The following is a 19020-nucleotide window of genomic DNA, read 5'->3' on the forward strand; positions in this document are numbered from 1 at the left end:
CTTCTCATGATCCCCACTGCACATGTAGTAGTAGCACGTAATAGTGTTTACTGTAAGTGCTCAGGCGTGTCCTTCTCGTGATCCCCACAGCACATGTGGTACCAGCACGTGATAGTGTTCACTGTAAGTGCTCAGGCGTGTCCTTCTCGTGATCCCCACAGCACATGTGGTACCAGCACGTGATAGTGTTCACTGTAAGTGCTCAGGCGTGTCCTTCTCATGATCCCCACAGCACATGTGGTACTAGCACGTGATAGTGTTCACTGTAAGTGCTCAGGCGTGTCCTTCTCATGATCCCCACAGCACATGTAGTACTAGCACGTACTAGTGTTCACTGTAAGTGCTCAGGCGTGTCCTTCTCATGATCCCCACAGCACATGTAGTACTAGCACGTACTAGTGTTCACTGTAAGTGCTCAGGCGTGTCCTTCTCATGATCCCCACAGCACATGTAGTACTAGCATGTAATAGTGTTTACTGTAAGTGCTCAGGCGTGTCCTTCTCATGATCTCCACTGCACATGTAGTACTAGCATGTAATAATGCTCACTGTAAGTGCTCAGGCGTGTCCTTCTCATGATCCCCACAGCACATGTAGTACTAGTATGTAATAGTGTTCACTGTAAGTACTCAGGCGTGTCCTTCTCATGATCCCCACAGCACATGTAGTACTAGCATGTAATAGTGTTCACTGTAAGTACTCAGGCGTGTCCTTATATGATCCCCAAAGCACATGTAGTACTAGCATGTAATAGTGCTCACTGTAAGTGCTCAGGCGTGTCCTTCTCATGATCCCCACTGCACATGTAGTACTAGCACATAATAGTGTTCACTGTAAGTGCTCAGGCGTGTCCTTCTCATGATCCCCACTGCACATGTTGTACTAGCACGTAATAGTGTTCACTGTAAGTGCTCAGGCGTGTCCTTCTCATGATCCCCACAGCACATGTAGTACTAGCACGTAATAGTGTTCACTGTAAGTGCTCAGGCGTGTCCTTCTCATGATCCCCACAGCACATGTAGTACTAGCACATAATAGTGTTCACTGTAAGTCCTCAGGCGTGTCCTTCTCATGATCCCCACTGCACATGTAGTACTAGCACGTGATAGTGTTCATTGTAAGTGCTCAGGTGTGTCCTTCTCATGATCCCCACAGCACATGTAGTACTAGCACATAATAGTGTTCACTGTAAGTGCTCAGACGTGTCCTCATGATTCCCACTGCACATGTTGTACTAGCATGTAATAGTGCTCACTGTAAGTTCTCAGGCGTGTCCTTCTCATGATCCCCACTGCACATGTAGTACTATCATGTGATAGTGTTCACTGTAAGTGCTCAGGCGTGTCCTTCTCATGATCCCCACTGCACATGTAGTACTAGCACGTAATAGTGTTTACTGTAAGTGCTCAGGCGTGTCCTTCTCATGATCCCCACTGCACATGTAGTAGTAGCACGTAATAGTGTTTACTGTAAGTGCTCAGGCGTGTCCTTCTCGTGATCCCCACAGCACATGTGGTACCAGCACGTGATAGTGTTCACTGTAAGTGCTCAGGCGTGTCCTTCTCGTGATCCCCACAGCACATGTGGTACTAGCACGTGATAGTGTTCACTGTAAGTGCTCAGGCGTGTCCTTCTCATGATTCCCACAGCACATGTAGTACTAGCACGTGATAGTGTTCACTGTAAGTGCTCAGGTGTGTCCTTCTCATGATCCCCACAGCACATGTAGTACTAGCACATAATAGTGTTCACTGTAAGTGCTCAGGCGTGTCCTTCTCATGATTCCCACTGCACATGTTGTACTAGCATGTAATAGTGCTCACTGTAAGTTCTCAGGCGTGTCCTTCTCATGATCCCCACTGCACATGTAGTACTATCATGTGATAGTGTTCACTGTAAGTGCTCAGGCGTGTCCTTCTCATGATCCCCACTGCACATGTAGTACTAGCACGTAATAGTGTTTACTGTAAGTGCTCAGGCGTGTCCTTCTCGTGATCCCCACAGCACATGTGGTACCAGCACGTGATAGTGTTCACTGTAAGTGCTCAGGCGTGTCCTTCTCGTGATCCCCACAGCACATGTGGTACTAGCACGTGATAGTGTTCACTGTAAGTGCTCAGGCGTGTCCTTCTCGTGATCCCCACAGCACATGTGGTACTAGCACGTGATAGTGTTCACTGTAAGTGCTCAGGCGTGTCCTTCTCATGATCCCCACAGCACATGTAGTACTAGCACGTACTAGTGTTCACTGTAAGTGCTCAGGCGTGTCCTTCTCATGATCCCCACAGCACAAGTTGTACTAGCATGTAATAATGCTCACTGTAAGTGCTCAGGCGTGTCCTTCTCATGATCCCCACAGCACATGTAGTACTAGCATGTAATAGTGCTCACTGTAAGTGCTCAGGCGTGTCCTTCTCATGATCCCTACAGCACATGTTGTACTAGCATGTAATAGTGTTCAGCAAAGTTTTTAAATTGAATGATTGAATAAATCATCCATTTTAACAAATAACTTTAAATGCCTTCTTGTCATTGGATTTAAACTCAGAAGTTATCACTATAAATATAGTACAGTAAAAATTAATGATTTTTTAAAAAATAAAAATTAAACTTGAAAACCTCTAGGCATATGTTAAATTTCTATGTTAAATGTTTTTGCTTACTGTGGACTGAGATGTTTTTCTGTTTTTTTCTTTTTCCTTTGCATTTGCTAATTTTTAGCACTTCTTGGTATACTGTTAGTCTTTCTTCTGTTACCCAGGCTGGGTTTGGCTGGAAGTGGAGCCAGCACTGGCAGAAAGAGCTCTGCTGAGAGGCTTGGTGCTGAGGCGGGTTTGACTTTGAAGGGCACTGGAGTATGCGTAAATAGTTCAGCTCAGACACATGGGAGTATAACCTGTTCCTGCTTTGTATTTCCAATTTTAAACTTAGGTGTTAAAGAAGTTGTGTTTTCAGATTTTGAAATGTTTATGTGTCTATGGGCATAATGGTGGCAGTAATTTGTTACATGTCCAGAAAGTTTTCATTGGGGTCCAGGACACACACAATTACAGTATGTGAGTTTTTATTTTTATTTTTTACTTTTATTTTTTAGCACAAATAGATGTGTGTGCTTGCAAAGGCCAGAGGTGTATATTAAGTCCTTTTCCATTGCATTTTATTTTATTGAGGCCTGGTCTCTCCCTAGAGCCCAGACCTGGTCTAGATCATCATGAGCTTGCACCAGAGGTGCCATAAATTCTCTGAGGAGGCTCTGGGATTCCAAGCAGCCGCCGCCCCCCCCCCCCCCACCTGTCCTTCCCTCGGGTACTGGGATCTAAACTCAGGTCTTTAGACTTGCATGGCAAGAACTTTATCCACTGAGTTCCTCCCTAACTCTTACAAAGTTTTAATTTTTATTTCATTTCTTACTTATTTATTTTGGTTTTTTGACATAGGGTCTCACTGGCCCAGGCTGACCTGGAATTCACTATGTGGTCTCAGTGTTGCCTCAGACTCACCGTGATCCTCCTACGTCTGCCTCTTGAGTGCTGAGATTAAAGGTGTGCGCCACCACGCCTGGCTTTTATTTTTATGTTTATTCACTTATGGGCACACCAGGGCCTCTAGCCACTGCAAATGAACTCCAGATGCATGCACCCCCTTGTGCATTTGGCTAAGGTTGGTCCTGTGGAATTGAACCTGGGTCCTTAGGTTTTGCAGGTAAATGCCTTAACCCCTAAGCCCTCCCTCCAGTCCTCCTCCAAAGTTTTAATGTGGGTTTTAATTAAGCTGTAGAATTTGTCTATAGCCATACCACCCTGAAAAGCACCCAATCTTATTCTAAACTATCAAACTATTAGGGTTTGAAAGTTTTTAATTAGCATTTGAATACTTTTAGCAAATGCTAAATATCTTCTGCTAAATATATGAAGGAGCCTATAATAAGGTAGTTTTTTCAAGCTATATAAAACATTTTAAATATTATATGCTGATACACAGCATTGTGGTAAGGGTTTAAATTAATTTTTCTATTACAATAAACAATTTGAACCAAATTCAGACCAAAACACATGTTCTCTCTGATAGGTGAATTGTAGCTTGTAATATCTATACCCATGTATAGAAAGGGGGCAAAGGTGGGAACACCTATACAGATAGGCTGATAACCAAGAGTAAATATGAGGAGACTCCTAGGAAGAGCGGTGCTAGACCTGAAAGGACAGTTGCAACATGTGAACAAAAGGGAAGAAACTAGGGATGGGGGAGAAGAGGCTGGGGAGGGAGGAGGACTAGAAACAACTACAGCGTTTGAAAGGGCCATGGTGCGTGATACCTGTATCTGTGTATGCTAACTAAAAACTTGTGAAAACATCTTTCACATTGTACATTTAAATTTTTTACTTCATACCAAATCTTGGAACATTTAAAGCATGATGTTTTGACTTTGTTGAGCTTTAATTTTGCTATATTTGTCAGAAATAAACTGAAGAAATATAAAAGCAAATCTATTAAAACACACGGGGACAAGCTAGAAGTGTACTAGCCTGATTTATAGAGCAGGTCTGTGCGGCACATCTGAGCACAGCATTGCATAAAGCAGCCTGCATGCTTTCTGCTTGCTGAGCTGAAGGCAGGTGTACCAGTTACTAGGAGAGGTTTCATGGCCACGGGTAGCATTAGCCACTTTCATGTGCTACCATCTGTCCTCACTTTTTATTTTGTTATATTTAACGTTTTCTCCATTTTCTTTGGCACCTTAGCACTGTTTTATGTACATAGAGTAATGTGACAGTGTGTGTGGGAGTGGGAAGGTGGTGTCAGGACTTCACTGAATACCGAAGTGTTTTTTGTTTGTTTGTTTCAAGGCAGAGTCTACTATTGCCCAGGCTGACCTGAAGCTTACTTTGTAACCCCCAAGCTTGCCTCCAACTCATTGCAGTCCTTCTACCTTAGCCTCCAGGGTGCTGAGATTAAAGGCATTTCAGGAATGCTTTTATTCAGAAGTACCTGTTACATACATGTGTGCATATGCAGTTACAAATGCTTGCATTAGCTTTCTAATTTTGACTATAAAGGAAGTTAATCTATTGATTTTTCACCTTCTTTTGTGAAACTGGGGATTGAACCTAAAGTCCTCATATCTTCATGAGTGCGAGGCAGGTGCTCCTGCACTAAGCTACATCTCCAGCATGTCACAGTTAAGACAGACTCTTCCAGTTTTCCTCAGGCTGACCTTAAAGTTACTCAGCCCAGGCAGGCTTTGAACTTGTGGTCCTCCTGCCTTAGCATCTATTGTAGCAGGCATCACAAGCCTGTGCCCCCAAGCCTGGCTCACTGAGAGACTTGGTGTGTTTGCCTTTGGGAATTTTCTCGGGTGTAAACTTCCCTTGGGTAAGTAAGGCCTTGAGTTGATTGCCTTTGCAGTTTATGGCTGCTATGATCTGATCTAGAAAGAGCTTTTTAGTGACAGAAATAGCATAGATCTATGATAATAGTTATTTTATATTATGTTAATCACCAGAAATATTTCATTGTATCTTAATATTAATTTGGCTGCTTAAGAGATGAGTTTTTGAAAATGTCAAGATTCCACCCCTCCCATTGATACCTTAAATCTGACTTGGCACTTAATTGTCCTCTGAATTTATTTTGACAATTATTTTGCCTGTAGTGTTGGGTTTCTTAAGAGATTAAACACATCTTTTGTAAGGTAGGGGAAAAGGTGTTGGGTCACAGGGAAAAAAAATAATTTTTACATGTGACTTTTTTTTAATAAGGAATGTTTATTCCAAAAGCCACCCTAGCTATGATAGCTTTCTTGTTTTAATGCAAAGTAGTAAAATAGAAAGCCCTATCTTCTGTGAGCAGTTTTTGCAATGAACTTAGAGGTTATCTGTTTATTCTTCATAATTTCAGTTAGAAGCTAAAAGTATCTTTGTGATATACCTCTGAACAACAAAGGTATCTCAAAGAAAATAAAATGTATATATCTTCAAATGAATAATCTCATTAGTTACTTTGAAACACTAAATGGGAAACTTGAATGAAAATAAAACCAAAATCTATAATTATATAAATTTTATTGGAACATAAATACTTTATATCTTCAATAAAATTACTCTGACATATATTTATGGGAAAAGATTATTGTGGTATTCTGTAATATGGATAGAAAGCTTCAAAAACAAATGTATTGAGTTATTTTAACAATTAAACAATTTCTTTTTTTCCTTAAAGTTTAACCTTTGTATTTTACAATCCTAAACATGATTTCTTAATTTTATTGAAGCTTATTAAGACTTGGAAGATGATAATTAATTTTCTGAGCAAAAATTCCTGTAGTAGACCACTAGTGTCTTTTTCTTTAAAAAGGGGCAATATTTCAAACCCTTAACCATTCCTGTAATAGCATTGCCACTTATAAAATCTATGGTATGGTACTGTCTATTGAATAGTTGGGCAATTTTATGTCATGACGTAATACTTAGAACACATTGTGTCTGTCAAGTAGAATGCTTCTCTGACAATCTGTTCCTAGGCATTGCTGTACTTGTCAAGAGAGTATTCTATGTGGTGCATATTAGTTTTGGCTGACACAGCTACTTGCTTTTTGGCTTATCCTGTGTATTTAGATCCTCTACAGATGATCTGATGTGTTCTAGACAGAAGTGGTATGTAGGAGATATAGGAATGGGCTGAAGTATCCTTTATATTTGCCTTTGTATCTAGGGGAGTTGGAAATAGGCAAGAATGGAGAGAAATTTTGTATGGCAGTACACAGAATTTTGCAAGTTTATTGTGAGCCCTGCAGCAATCCGATGCATTTTAGTTACTGGTAAGTTTGTTAAATTATGTTTGAAATTGTACCTCTTCGAAGATGGCCATCTATTTATTATTACGTCCATCATGTCAAATACACCTTATTTTTAAGATTTTTTTAAGTTGTGGTATTACTATTATATTAGGTTTTAGGAATATATTGAAAATATTTGGTTAGTAAATGCATTTGACTTTTCAGTTGTTGTCATGGTTAATTCTGAAGTGAAATTAATGTTTTATGGATAGCATAGCCATGTGTTAAGATTTTGGAATTACAACAAAATGAATTTTTTTTTTTTTTGTAGTGGAACTCTATTGCTTTTAGAGGTCCAAGTTATTAACAATAGATGTTTGAGAATGACTACTTTTCTGACATAACAAATTAAAATTCATGGCATCCTTGTAATTTTATTTAGTTCTACATAGGAGGGCGACGTTTTCTAAGAAATGCTTTTATGCCTTTCTTATGGGCTTTAGGGACCATGGTGAGACATTTCTAGTCACTATTTTTGGCAGTGTGATGTTCAGAAAAATCACTGATTCATGTGTTGGCGAGAAATCTATGAAGCAATTGAAAATAGTGTAATATCTACATAGTAGTTTTCTGTCTTTCCAAACATTTAAATGGAAATATTATTACATGTAATATAGCACTTAATCAGTTATTTGGGGAGTGGACTTGATGATTGATTGAATTTATTTAAAATAGATTAGATTGCTTAATAACATGCACAGCTTTACTGGACCAATTAAAAATTCCACAGAATTCCTTGGTAGGTGGGTTTTTCTTATAAATATTTGCCTTTGACTCAAAGACAAATTAAAATAATACCATTGGTTTGTAATACTAATTTATGTTGTTTGTGGCTTAAGGTTGTAGGTTTAGGAAATGTGATTGAATTTTAATTTTCTGTAATGAAGTACTCTTATTTCTGGATAGTATGTTTTTTTTTCTAAGTAATATCAGATAGTCTGTTAAACTATCAATTTAATGCATAATGGTGATTTTGTATTGGTTCTTGGTATGAGAACATTTCTTACTTGAATAACAATAGCCACACTATTAGAGAAATGTGTTAAGACAAGAAGAGTTAGAATACTTAAGACTAGAAATCTCTGTATTTCTTTACTAATTGTTGAGCTTTCTTCATTACAAAATGTTCTAAAATACTAGTAAGAATGAGTATACTGTGTTTAAAATACATGTAGAGATTTTTGGCTTTACACTTTCTTTTGACTATAAATAGGTAATTTACATTATAAACCATTTCAGATAGATATTGTAATTCCTGATAAGGTCTGGTTTATAGCAATTTATAAACCATATTAAGCACATATAAGAAAATATATTTTAATTTTTAGAAATACTTTATTCATGTGTCATTGTTGCTGGCTAAAATTATATATGTAACTTGTGAAGAAATACATTATTAAAGCATAATTTGGTGCAATCATTTATTTTCCTTTTGTTTCTTCATTGAATCATTCAGTAAACATACCAAGTGCCTAACATGCCTTTTACATATCTGTGTGTCTTATATGTTTGTGTATACACTGTGAAATTACTTGCAACTTTTCATTTCAAATTTACATGAGTCATGTCTTTGCTCTCAAGGACTTTTTTGAGGGCATAAGTGAACATAAATAGTGTGTGACATATTTTTGTGGATATTTTGTTAAACAAAGTCTTAAGAAAAATAGGTCGAATAAGTAAATTCAAAAATAGATGTTCTTCACAAACAATATTACATATATATTAAAATTTCTTGGTAGCTTTTTACAGACATGATTATGATATAATCTATTTCATAATGCTGCTGTTTCTTATTCTTGGTTTACTTGAAGTAGGAAGTATTTATGTATGTATAGGTAATTTTGATGGCTACCTATGGATTATGAAAAACTTCATTTCAGTTTATTATATTTAATTTGAAAATAGTTAAAACTAATTCTTTTTTGTTAGGACATACTTTTTTTAATAATAAAAGTCAAAGAGAATTTTTTTAACAAAATGGATGTTAGAGTTGAATGTGTTTGTTAATGGTTTGCATAGCAAACGGAGTACCAAGTTTCTGATAAACACTTAATGATTGCACAATGAAATTGTCTGTACTTTACATGCAGTGCTACTCTTTTGGCATTCCTGGTTGAACTACTTAAAAGTTCAGTAGCCATGCAAGAACAGATGCTGGGTGGAAAAGGCTTTTTAGTCATTGGCTACTTACTTGAAAAGGTAAGTGATATAAACTGATGGTTTTCTTATGTAGCTTTTGTAGTAGGAAACTGACAATTATTCATCATGTTTTCTGTAGTTTTTCTTTTGATTGTTCAGTGTTCACAATTATTGGCTAATTCAAAAAAATTTTATACTGTTACTTAAGCATAACTGTCAATGTGGAGTTATTAAGGTTTGTGTGAAAGTAGAAACTGGAGAAAAATTCTTATTGCAATTAGAAGCATCATTTCTCTTTTATTATTTTTCTAGTTTTTTTTTTCTTTCCCATCTTTATAGTCTGTTTAAGTTCCTAAAAATCGTATCATTTTGTTTGGCTTAAATGGATTTGTTTTTTAGTTTTTATTCAATTATCAGGTCAAGCTATTCATTTTTGATAATTTTTTTTCTGTTTTTTTGCCTTGTATTTATTATGTATGACTATTTCTTATCAATATGTAGTAATATAAGCAGTGTACATTAAGTGAGTATGGTTATTTCCATTTTGTTTACTATTAAGATAGTGAAGAGTGAATTTCTGAGTATAGTCTTACAAGACTTTCTATAATTGTATTTGCTTTAATGATGAAATTGATATTTTGTGAATAAAGCGATTATCTTTTAAAAAGAAATACTAATTGCTCTACTAGGGCAATTACTGCCTCAGTTAGCTCCAACTCGCTGCCCTGAAAGTGAAGCTCTTTGAGAAACAGTAGAAGATTGTGCCACCAAGAGGACAGGGGAATGAACTGCTTTTACTTTGAGAAGAAAACGACTATGGGAGCAGTTTTTGTTTTACTTCCACTTGAAGTCATTATAACCTGTCTCTCTGAGCCAGTTCTGCTCTTTGTGCAGGGCAGATGATGGTGCAGTAACTGCTGATTACATGCATTGATTACTGGCAACATTGCTTGATTGTGGCCTTTCCTCCAGGAATATGGTTCACATCTCCATGAAGGCTCTTTATTTTACTTTTTAAATGCTGGAACACTGTTTTTGTGTACCTAGAGTATCAAGAATTACTTATAAGATATATGATAATTGACTCTCATAGGAAGTAGAGATTGATAAATTCCTTCATCAGATTTTATTTAAAAAACTATCAAAGCTAATAAAAATTAAGTATTTTTAAATATTAATATCTGTATTGATAATTATGCTGTCACTTCTAATGGGTATAGAATATCTTTGAATTTTCATTTGTACCCCCACAGTTTTTAGTTTGACGCATTAAGAGTAATATCTATATCTATATCTATTTATTTATCTATCTATATATTTATTAGATATTCATGTTATCCCTATAAAGTGGTTTTTGGTATCCTTTAGCCATTATTCCTGTGTCCTTCTAAGGCCTCCCACAGTATAGGTACAATTTTATCTATTGTACATAGTACACATTAAAGTGGAGTATCAACTTTTGTCTTTTTGCTTATGGTTTATTTTGCTTGGCATACTGCATTTAAGGTTCATCTGTACTGCATATAATCATATTCCATCTCATATCTCTGCCATCTTGTGTTTATCCATTTAACAGTTGATAGACACGTATGTGGTCTACCTCTTGGGAATGATACATAATCCTTCAGTGAAAGTTCACAGAGTATTTTGTGGGCCTATTTCCATTTCTCCTGAGCAGTAGATGATATTTAAGAGGTGTTTTGCTGGGTCCTTGTAGCCATTTGAAAACAGAACTGTGATTATTCTCTAAAGTGCCTCTGTCATTTCACATTCTAACCAGCAAAACCAGAGTTTCAAGATTTTCACTGGCTTTGGATGGATTTTGTTTTCCTCATCATTCTTTGTATAAGTGATGTCATGTGAGACTATTTTTTTCTGTCTCTTGATTCTAACCTTCCTGGTGATTGTAAAATTACCTGTAATTTTAAATTTGCATTCTGGTACCACCAATAATGAGTTTTTTGAGTGTTTACAGGCTGTTTTTCTATGCTTGTTTTTTATTTCTTGCTATAACTTCTTAAGAAAAATCTTTGTGTTTTACCCACAGAAAAATCTTAGTATATTTGTCTTTCTTATTGAATTGTAGGAGTTTCTTTATCTACTCTGGAAACTAAATGTATGATTTTTAAAGATTCTTTCACATAGGAATACTATATTTTTAAAATAGTCTTGGATATCATTTTTTGTTAAATATTTGTATAATACTTTTAGCTGCTTTCTTTGAGTTTTGTGCCATTTTTTTAATATGTGAGAATGGTTTTGCATACAATGTTGGATCTGTACTATAAATCTTTGTTAGTTGGCTTATCTTTTTCACTCTTAATGGTATTGCTTGATCTATAAAAGTCTCTCACTTTAATATATATAGGTCAATTTTATTTCTTGTACTATTCACCCATTTTGGATTCTTATATATCCCAGATTCCTGAAACTCTTCTGACTTATTAGTGAAGTTTTATTTTATTTTTTACATTTAGACCTATATTCTACCTGGAATTTACTTGTGTATTGCATGAGATACAGTCACAGTTCTTTTTTTCCCCATAGACAAATGGTTCCCTGGTTATGATTATTGCCTAAAATCTTAGTAGTACTGCTGTAACTTTTAGTAGAATCCTTACTGCAAATTTTGAATATTGGCAATGAGGTTTGTTGGTTTATATCTGTAACTAGCATAGGGATGCTGAGGCAGAAGGAGTGTAAGTTTGAACCAGGCTGGACTACATTGTGAGACCATGTCAGAAATGCTTAGTTTTTAAAAATATTTTCACATACTAGTGATAGCAAGTGTGCGTTCTTCAGATGCCGGGCAGTCCCCATAAGGTGCACCTCTCAGCAAACACAGGGCGGAACAAACCACGCTCTGTAGTGGACTTCATTGCTGATCCGTGATACTCAGTAGATCAGGTGTAGTACCTGCAATTGTGATTTATAGTACTCTGTACCTACAGAGGGTGTACTGGGATGTAACCAACCCACTGCAGGTGGAAGAACAGCAGTAGGCATCTAGGTGGCCCAGTACCATGTATTGTGAAGATAATTTTTCTGTCTGTTGGAGTCTGATCTTTGCTGTAAATCAAATGCCTTTTTACAGGTGGGATTTTCTTTGAGTTATTAGAATGTTTTGTGCAGCCCTGTGGTGTATGCTGATATTGAGTAATGTAGTCATTCATCTAGCTTTGTTATTACTCTTCAACATTACCTCTATTTGGTGTTTGCATTTCCATATACAGTGGCTTATCAGTCAGACTAATACTGTTCTTAAATCAGTTCATATACATGTTGTATCCTTATTTATTTAGAAATTTGTGGTGGTTTGAATATAAATATGTATCCCTCATAGCCTGATTTTTTTTAGTTAAGTTTGAGCTTTCAATTGAGTCTCCAGCAGGTGAGCGCTGCTGGGGGAAAGAGGTGTGTGGCTGGGAGTGGATCTTGAACTCACCTCTACTAGGTGTAGAGAGCCAGTCTGGCTGTTGGTGATTGCTAGTGTTGGGCTTTCTCTATCCTGTGGATGCTGAAGTGAGTCAGCTTCCTCTGCTTTTATGGTGTTTGGAGTGTGAAAGTATAGTTGGATGTTTGTCCATGCAATGAGAAGGTAATGGCAACAGACAATGTCTCATTTTTATGTATAGAAATTTAACTGGCTTTGGATGGATTTTGTTTTCCTCATCATTCTTTTATAAGTGATGTCATGTGAGACTCAACGGTTTAATTTATTTCTTTTAAGTATCTTTTTTTAAAAAAATTTTCTGTTATGTTATTGTGACATCTGAAGATCCCAGTAGAATTTGAATAGCATTTAAGTGACTGTTACCTCTTCATTGGGGATCTGTGATATCACATACATTAAACAAGTAGCCACTGAGGGATATTTGCTGCAAATTATTTTATAGGTCTTGTAACAAAATAGGCAACTGTTTTGAGTTTCCTTAGAGTTTTCATCATTAGACTCCACTTAGTGTGTCTTATGTCATTGCCCATAGTGGGATTTTGGTTTTATCTTTGATTATTTGGTCTTCTTTATGTCTGACCCTAACAGAAGTATTTAATGTAAACATCCTCTTGGTTTTGAAGTACTTTCTTCATTGTGTTTTGTGTTAGCTTTCTTTTCTATTTCTATTTTTCTATTTTCTCTTTCTATTTCTATTTCCCTGCCTATATTTCATTATCTCTTACTAGCTCTTCCTACATTCTAAAGTTCTAGAGACCGTCTTGTCCTGGTACTCAGTCCTGAAAGTGTTCTACTCTTCTGTCTGTACTTTAATTGACCTTATCCATTTACTTGATTTTCATTATCATACTGATACTAATTACTTTCAAATATCTGTGCAATTTTCATTTCCACAAGGATGTCTAATAAGGTACACAGATATGAATGACATTATCACTTTTGTTTTTCCTTTTAAATCTTATTTATCTTTGTCAATAACATTACCAGTCAATAGTGTGTTTAAATGAAACACATTAATTTTACTTATTTATGTGTGAGGGAGGCAGAGAGAATGGGGGCGGGGAGGGAAAGGGAGAAGGAGGGAGGGGAGAATGGACATGCTAGATCCTCTAGACACTGCAAATGAACTCCAGATGCATATGCACCACCCTGTGCATCTAGCTTTTGTGGGTACAGGGGAATCAAACATAGGTCCTTGGGCTTTGCAAACAAGTGCCTTAAGTGCTGAGTCATCTCTCCAGCCCTGCCTTAATTTTTTAATTGTACTTGTTCTCACATTAGATTCACACACTCAAAAATTATGTTGCCTTATTATCAGAATGCACTGCTTCTTACTACATCCGTTGATGCCATGTTTGTCCAGACCATCATCCTCTTTCACCCTTGGTTATAACACTTCAGTTTTTATGTCTGCTGACTGTTACTTTAAAAGTACCAGGTCTTATTATACTCCATCCTTCTTTGACTAAATGATAAGTCTCATATATCTGACATCCTGTATTTTTTCTTTTTGTGTGTATGTGGTTATGTGTGTTTCAAAACCAGAAGCCAATGTCAGATGTTTTCATTGATCCCTCTCCACTAACCTCGTTAACACAGTCTCTCACTGAACCCAGAACTCATTGATTCAGTTAGGCCGGCTAGTCAGATTCCCTGGGAAACCCCATATCTGCTTCCTGAGCACTGAGATCACAGGAGTGCTGCTGCTCCTGCTGGACATTGGCGTGGGTCTGGGGCTCCGCACCTAGGTTCAGCATCTCAGGAACGGAGGCCTCCTCCCAGCCTGACTTCTTTTACTATCACCTCCCTGTTTGTGCTGTTTCATTCCGATTGTCTGTTCAAAGAACCTCTTTGCCTTACTCTAAAGGTAAAATGTCATGTATACACTTACTTCTGTACTTCTGCATTATTCCCATTATTTTTGTCATTATTAGTAGCTTTTTGGTTTTTTGAGGTAGGGTCTCACTCTAGCCCAGGCTGACCTGAAATTCACTATGTAGTCTCTAGGTAGCCTCAAACTCACAGTGATCTTCCTACCTCTACCTCCCAAGTGCTGGGATTAAAGGCGTGTGCCATCATGCCCGGCTGCATCATTCTTTTTTGCATGCATCCAAGCAGTTTTATTCTGTGGTTCATTTAGGAGTCTGATTATATGACACTTCACTGAAGAACATGTCTTTGATCACTTGAAATTAGAAACCCTGCCCAGGCTGATCTGGAATTCACTATGGAGTCTCAGGGAGGCCTCAAACTCATGGCAATCCTCCTACCTCTGCCTCCAGAGTGCTGGTATTAAAGGTGTGCACCACCACGCCTGGTATTTATCAGTTTTATACGATAGCTACTTTCTTTTGTAAGAGTAGGCCAGTTGTCTGGTTGTTTTGATGCCATGGACCCTCACACCCATATAGAGATTTCCTTTCTCCCAGCTTAACACGATTCTTCCCTCTATTTGATTGATCAGCTTAGGTCTTCCCTGCCTTTGCATCAATATCTGTTTAATTAATGATAACTTTTAATGCTGCACTTCTGATATAATTATTGCCTCCCCAACAATAATATATGATCATAATTAACCTGAGTAGGCAGTTGATGGTGGTTTACTTAAAAAATTTATTTCTTGATATACCTATACCAATTAAAACAATTTTACAATTTATATAATATATAATTATACATGTTTTATATTAGTAGAATAGTTTTTGCATTAAAATCAACATTCCTGCCAACCCATCACAATGTATTCTACATTCTAAGGTATGTAGCACATCTATTGTAAAGTTCGGGGAATCTCCTTTTATTGAAAACAACTTTCTCTTTGTAACATCCAGTGTTCCAATTTGTTGCTTAGTTACTTCTGGATTGGATGCTGTAATTTTTTTTTCTAACTTCTCATACTCCATTTCCAATAGCAGACTTAGTTACCAAAACAGCTGACAAATACTTTGTTTTTAGTAATGTGGAAGGTCACATGGAACTTTTAGAATATCTTCTATAGCACTGAGCAAGTTCAAAACTTGTTTCTAAATTATGAATTTCTTCATGTTGTCCAGCCTGCTTTTGTATTGCAGCTTGGTGGTCATTATAAGCACATGACAGATACCATTTTTGTCCCTGTATGTAAACTCTAGACATGTGTGCCACGTTTCAATTTTAATATTTTTATTTATTTATTTGGGAGGGATGGAGGGAGGAAGGCAGAGAGAAAGAGAGTGTGTGAGTGAGAGAGAGTGAGAGTGTGTGTGATAAGCACGTCAAGACCTCTTGTCATTGTGTACAAACTCCAGACACATACGCCACTTTGTGCATCTGTCTTTATGTGGGTACTTGGAATTTTACCTATGACCACAGGCTTTATTAGCAAGTACATTATCCACTGAGCCACTTCCCCAGTCCTGTTATTTTTGTTTTGTTTTCAGATGGTGTATGTAGCCCAGGCTGACATAGAACTTGCTATGTAGCTAAGGATGGCCTACAACTCCTGATCTTCCTGCCTTCATTTGTCAGGTGCTGGAATTACAGGCATTTGCCACCACACCTATCTTGTTTTCTTGGACATACATATACATAACATACATACTATACATATACTTTAAATATCTGGGTTTTTGTTTTAAGTTTAGAAAATTTTCTTTCTCCTTTTTGAAAGAATTTTTTTCTAAAACCTTATTTGAAATAATTTATTTAAGATACAAGCCCAACAATAAATCTTTATGGTATATAACATATCTTTTAATATTTCATTCTTGATTAGTATGCATTAGTTGTACATATTGAGGGACTGTGTTGTGTTTGAACATGAGTGCAATTTATACTGACCAAATCCAGGTCCCTTTGTCCGACGTTTGTTTTGCTCTGCCTAGTCTTTTAGTAGTGACTTTGTTGTTTTTGTTCATTACATAGTCCTGTTAGTACGTGGTCCTATTGATTGAAGACTATTTTCACCCTTGTTGTTAATTTGAAATAATTAAATGTCACCTTCCAGTGAAACCTTGTATGTCTGGTGAAATTTTCCATATACCCCAGGGCTTTTTTCATTTATTAATATATCATAATTCACACTTTTATCTTTTCATCTTACCTACCGGACATCCCTGTTTTCTCCATCAGAGTTGAAATGCTGTTAGGAAATCCTCCCTTAGTTTTCCCCACATTTGTTCCTGCTCTTTCTGTAGTTCCAAGGTGAATGCCTGGCAGACAGTAAGTACTCATTATGTATGTTTTCACAACTGACACATCTTTAACTGTACCTTCAAGATAAAGAAAATGGTATACAAGGCTGTTGTCACCTTGAGGTAGTATCACAAAAACAAAAACAAAACAAAAAGACAAGTGAAAAAGCCACCTAGGATACCCAAAACCTTATCTCAACCCCCTCCCCCCCCAAAAAAAAAAACTGGAGAGGGAAGCACACTTGTGGATGACATTGGCCCATAGATAATATATATCGTTGGACATAAAGAAGTATAGTTTTCAGTTTTGTTGTGGAGGAGCACTTTTAGGATCATCCCTTCTACTGACATGGTACTGTGAACTGTTTGCACCTTTGGAGTTTTTTTACCCATTTTGCAGAAATGAAAATTAGTGGCATGAATATGTCACATTGATAGAATTGCCCTGATTTTGAGCATGACTAATAAAGAAGAAAACTCATAGGAGGTAAAACTGGGTAAGTTTTAGTACTTTGTAGACCGTTACTTACTGACCTTTAGACTTCAGTCAATGGAGAATGGAGAGAGAAGTGCAGTGGGACTTGTACTTCGGGCTTCAGTTCTAGATGACTTTTCTCTCTTTATTGTGCTGAGTATGGAGGGGCAACAGAATTACTGGAAAAATAGAAAAGCTTTGTATGGGGAGATATGTTTTTTGACATTTGAGTGTAGGTAGTGAGTTTTCCTCAGGAGCATTTATGTTTGAATATATTTTCATCTGAAATTATTTTAAAACAGAACTGTCCATGTGACATCAGTGCAAAGCTCACCTGCAGCTTTGAGGGTGAGTGACAGGTACAGGGAAATACAGGTGACATCAGTGCAGAGCTCACCTGCAGCTTTGAGGGTGAGTGACAGGTACAGGGAAATACAGGTGACATCAGCGCAGAGCTCACCTGCAGCTTTGAGGGTGAGTGACAGGTACAGGGAAATACAGGTGACATCAGTGCAGAGCTCACCTGCAGCTTTGAGGGTGAGTGACAGGTACAGGGAAATACAGGTGACATCAGCGCAGAGCTCACCTGCAGCTTTGAGGGTGAGTGACAGGTACAGGGAAATACAGGTGACATCAGTGCAGAGCTCACCTGCAGCTTTGAGGGTGAGTGACAGGTACAGGGAAATACAGGTGACATCAGTGCAGAGCTCACCTGCAGCTTTGAGGGTGAGTGACAGGTACAGGGAAATACAGGTGACATCAGTGCAGAGCTCACCTGCAGCTTTGAGGGTGAGTGACAGGTACAGGGAAATACAGGTGACATCAGCGCAGAGCTCACCTGCAGCTTTGAGGATGAGTGACAGGTTACAGGGAAATGCTGGTGACATCAGCGCAGAGCTCACCTGCAGCTTTGAGGGTGAGTGACAGGTTACAGGGAAATGCTGGTGACATCAGCGCAGAGCTCACCTGCAGCTTTGAGGGTGAGTGAAAGTACAGAGGAAATTCATGTTAATGTTGCATTTTATTTAATTTGGTATTTCCAAAAACATTATCATTTTTTAATGTTCAATGCTAAAGAACATTTTTTTTGCGTTGATTTTATACAGTTGGTGAATATGTGTGCATTGCTATAAAACTTCTCATATTGCTCTGGCTGCTTTTTAAGTTCCTTTCCCACAGAGGGCTAGTGGTTTTTGTATTGGCTACTTAAGTCTTCAAAGTCCGTTTTTTGGCAGGTCTTTTGTTAGTGATAGAGTAGATTTTGTTATGGATAGTTGAATTGTTTTTTTTCCATGGTTGGTTCTTGCTACAGTTCAGACTGACCTGGAATTCCCTATGTAATCTCAGCATGGCCTGGACCTCACAGAGATCCTACCTTTGGCTCCTGAGTGCTGGGATTAAAGGTGTTCGCCCACACTAGTTGAACATTTTTTAATGGAAAGCCATGTCACATGTAGGTGCTGAAGCATAAGGTGTCATCCAGGGACAGATTGTAGGGAAAACAGAGCAAAGAAATTCTAATTTAGGCCAAAGACTGAGGCTCACAGAAACCAGATGAGGAAGGAGTATCTGGGAGGATCAGATTTCTTCTTTCCGCAGGCCAGTCAGGCAGCCTGATGCCAAAGCATGGTATATTGCATTTGCCATGTAGGACTCAGTTCTGACTCTGGAAGGGAAGATCCGCGAACGCTGGTCCGTTTCTTTTCATTGTCGTTGGTTTGGAGTGACTTCTAGTGAAAACACTTTTTTTTTTGGATTATTATAGTCTAACCTAATTTCTATGTGTAAATCTTCTGCCACTTTTGAGATTCATTTTTCTTTGTGGCTTAGTGGAGTGAGGGTGACCTAAAACTCACTCTAGAGCCCCAGTCTGGCCTCACAGGAGAGCCTTCTATCTCCGTCACCTGATTTCTGGGTTTTAAAGTATGAATTACCATGCCAGCCTA

The 19020-nt window shown here is 37.6% G+C and overlaps 1 protein-coding gene across 5 annotated transcripts in view; it reads left to right on the top strand.

The window, feature by feature from the left end:
- Nucleotides 1-19020, top strand: part of Nbea (neurobeachin) — a 563720-nt gene that overhangs the window by 90506 nt on the left and 454194 nt on the right. For all 5 annotated transcript variants that reach the window (XM_004659998.2, XM_045154369.1, XM_045154370.1 and 2 more), the window contains exon 11: nt 8925-9033. In XM_004659998.2, coding sequence (XP_004660055.2) covers nt 8925-9033 — 109 coding nt within the window. The remainder of the gene's footprint in view (nt 1-8924; nt 9034-19020) is intronic.

The sequence above is a fragment of the Jaculus jaculus genome, chromosome 7 (genome assembly GCF_020740685.1).
Source record: "Jaculus jaculus isolate mJacJac1 chromosome 7, mJacJac1.mat.Y.cur, whole genome shotgun sequence".
NCBI classification, from domain to species: Eukaryota; Metazoa; Chordata; class Mammalia; order Rodentia; family Dipodidae; genus Jaculus; species Jaculus jaculus.